The sequence below is a fragment of the Coturnix japonica genome, unplaced genomic scaffold, assembly GCF_001577835.2.
Source record: "Coturnix japonica isolate 7356 unplaced genomic scaffold, Coturnix japonica 2.1 chrUnrandom551, whole genome shotgun sequence".
Lineage (NCBI taxonomy): Eukaryota > Metazoa > Chordata > Aves > Galliformes > Phasianidae > Coturnix > Coturnix japonica.
In genome coordinates this window covers 61560-62310 of record NW_015439931.1, presented here as the reverse complement: position 1 = coordinate 62310, position 751 = coordinate 61560, and the positions used below count along the sequence as shown (strand labels likewise).

Sequence of the window (751 nt, the reverse complement as noted above, 5' to 3'; positions counted from 1 at the left end):
ATAGTCAAAGAAGAGCTGAAAAATGACATTGAAAGCTGCCAGCACTAAAGATGGCGGATGCTCAGGAAACACCGCCCCGCACCCACAATAAACATGGCGGCGACGGCGTCCTCAAGGCCGTCACCAAGATGGCGGCGCTTCCTCCTCGTTGCGTCACTTTCGCCCTCTCCCCTTTCAAGATGGCGGCTCTCCTTTTCGCCCCGCCCTCTTTTTTACGTCACTTCCGCCCCAGCGCCAAGATGGCGGCGCGCTTATCCACGCCCTCTGTACACGGCGCCGCTTCCGGGCCCGGTGATGGCGGACGAGGCCGCACGTCGCGCGGTGGCGGCGGTGCCGCTGTTACGGAGCGCGGCGGGTCCCCGGGACCGGGAGCGTTGGGCCGAGCGGCTCAAGGAGGAATACCAGGCCCTCATCCAGGTGCGGCCATTGCGGTTATCCCGGAAGTCCCGTTCATTTTCCGCATTTCTCCTTTATTTTTCCCTCTGTTTCCCCCTCACTTCCCCTTATTTCCTTTATTCCTCTCCCCTTTCCCCGTTCTGCCCCTATTTCCTCCCTATTTTCCCCCATTTTCTCCCATTCCCCCTCTCCCATTTTTCCTCCTTTTCCCTTTTTCTCCCTCCCATTTTCCCACCTTTCCCCCCCGTTTCTCCGCCATCTTTTCCCTTCCTTTTTCCCCCGCTTTTCCACCTTTTAACCTCGCCTTCCCTGTCCCCCCCCGGTTGCAGTACGTGGAACACAACAAGGCCGCCGA

At 59.0% G+C, this 751-nt stretch overlaps 1 protein-coding gene across 1 annotated transcript in view; it reads left to right on the top strand.

Annotated features, from left to right (window-relative positions):
- Nucleotides 1–220: 220 nt before the first annotated feature.
- Nucleotides 221–751, top strand: part of UFC1 (ubiquitin-fold modifier conjugating enzyme 1) — a 2767-nt gene continuing 2236 nt past the window's right edge. The window contains exons 1-2 of the mRNA XM_015850837.1: nucleotides 221–417; nucleotides 726–743. Coding sequence (XP_015706323.1) covers nucleotides 295–417; nucleotides 726–743 — 141 coding nt within the window. The 5' untranslated portion in view covers nucleotides 221–294. The remainder of the gene's footprint in view (nucleotides 418–725; nucleotides 744–751) is intronic.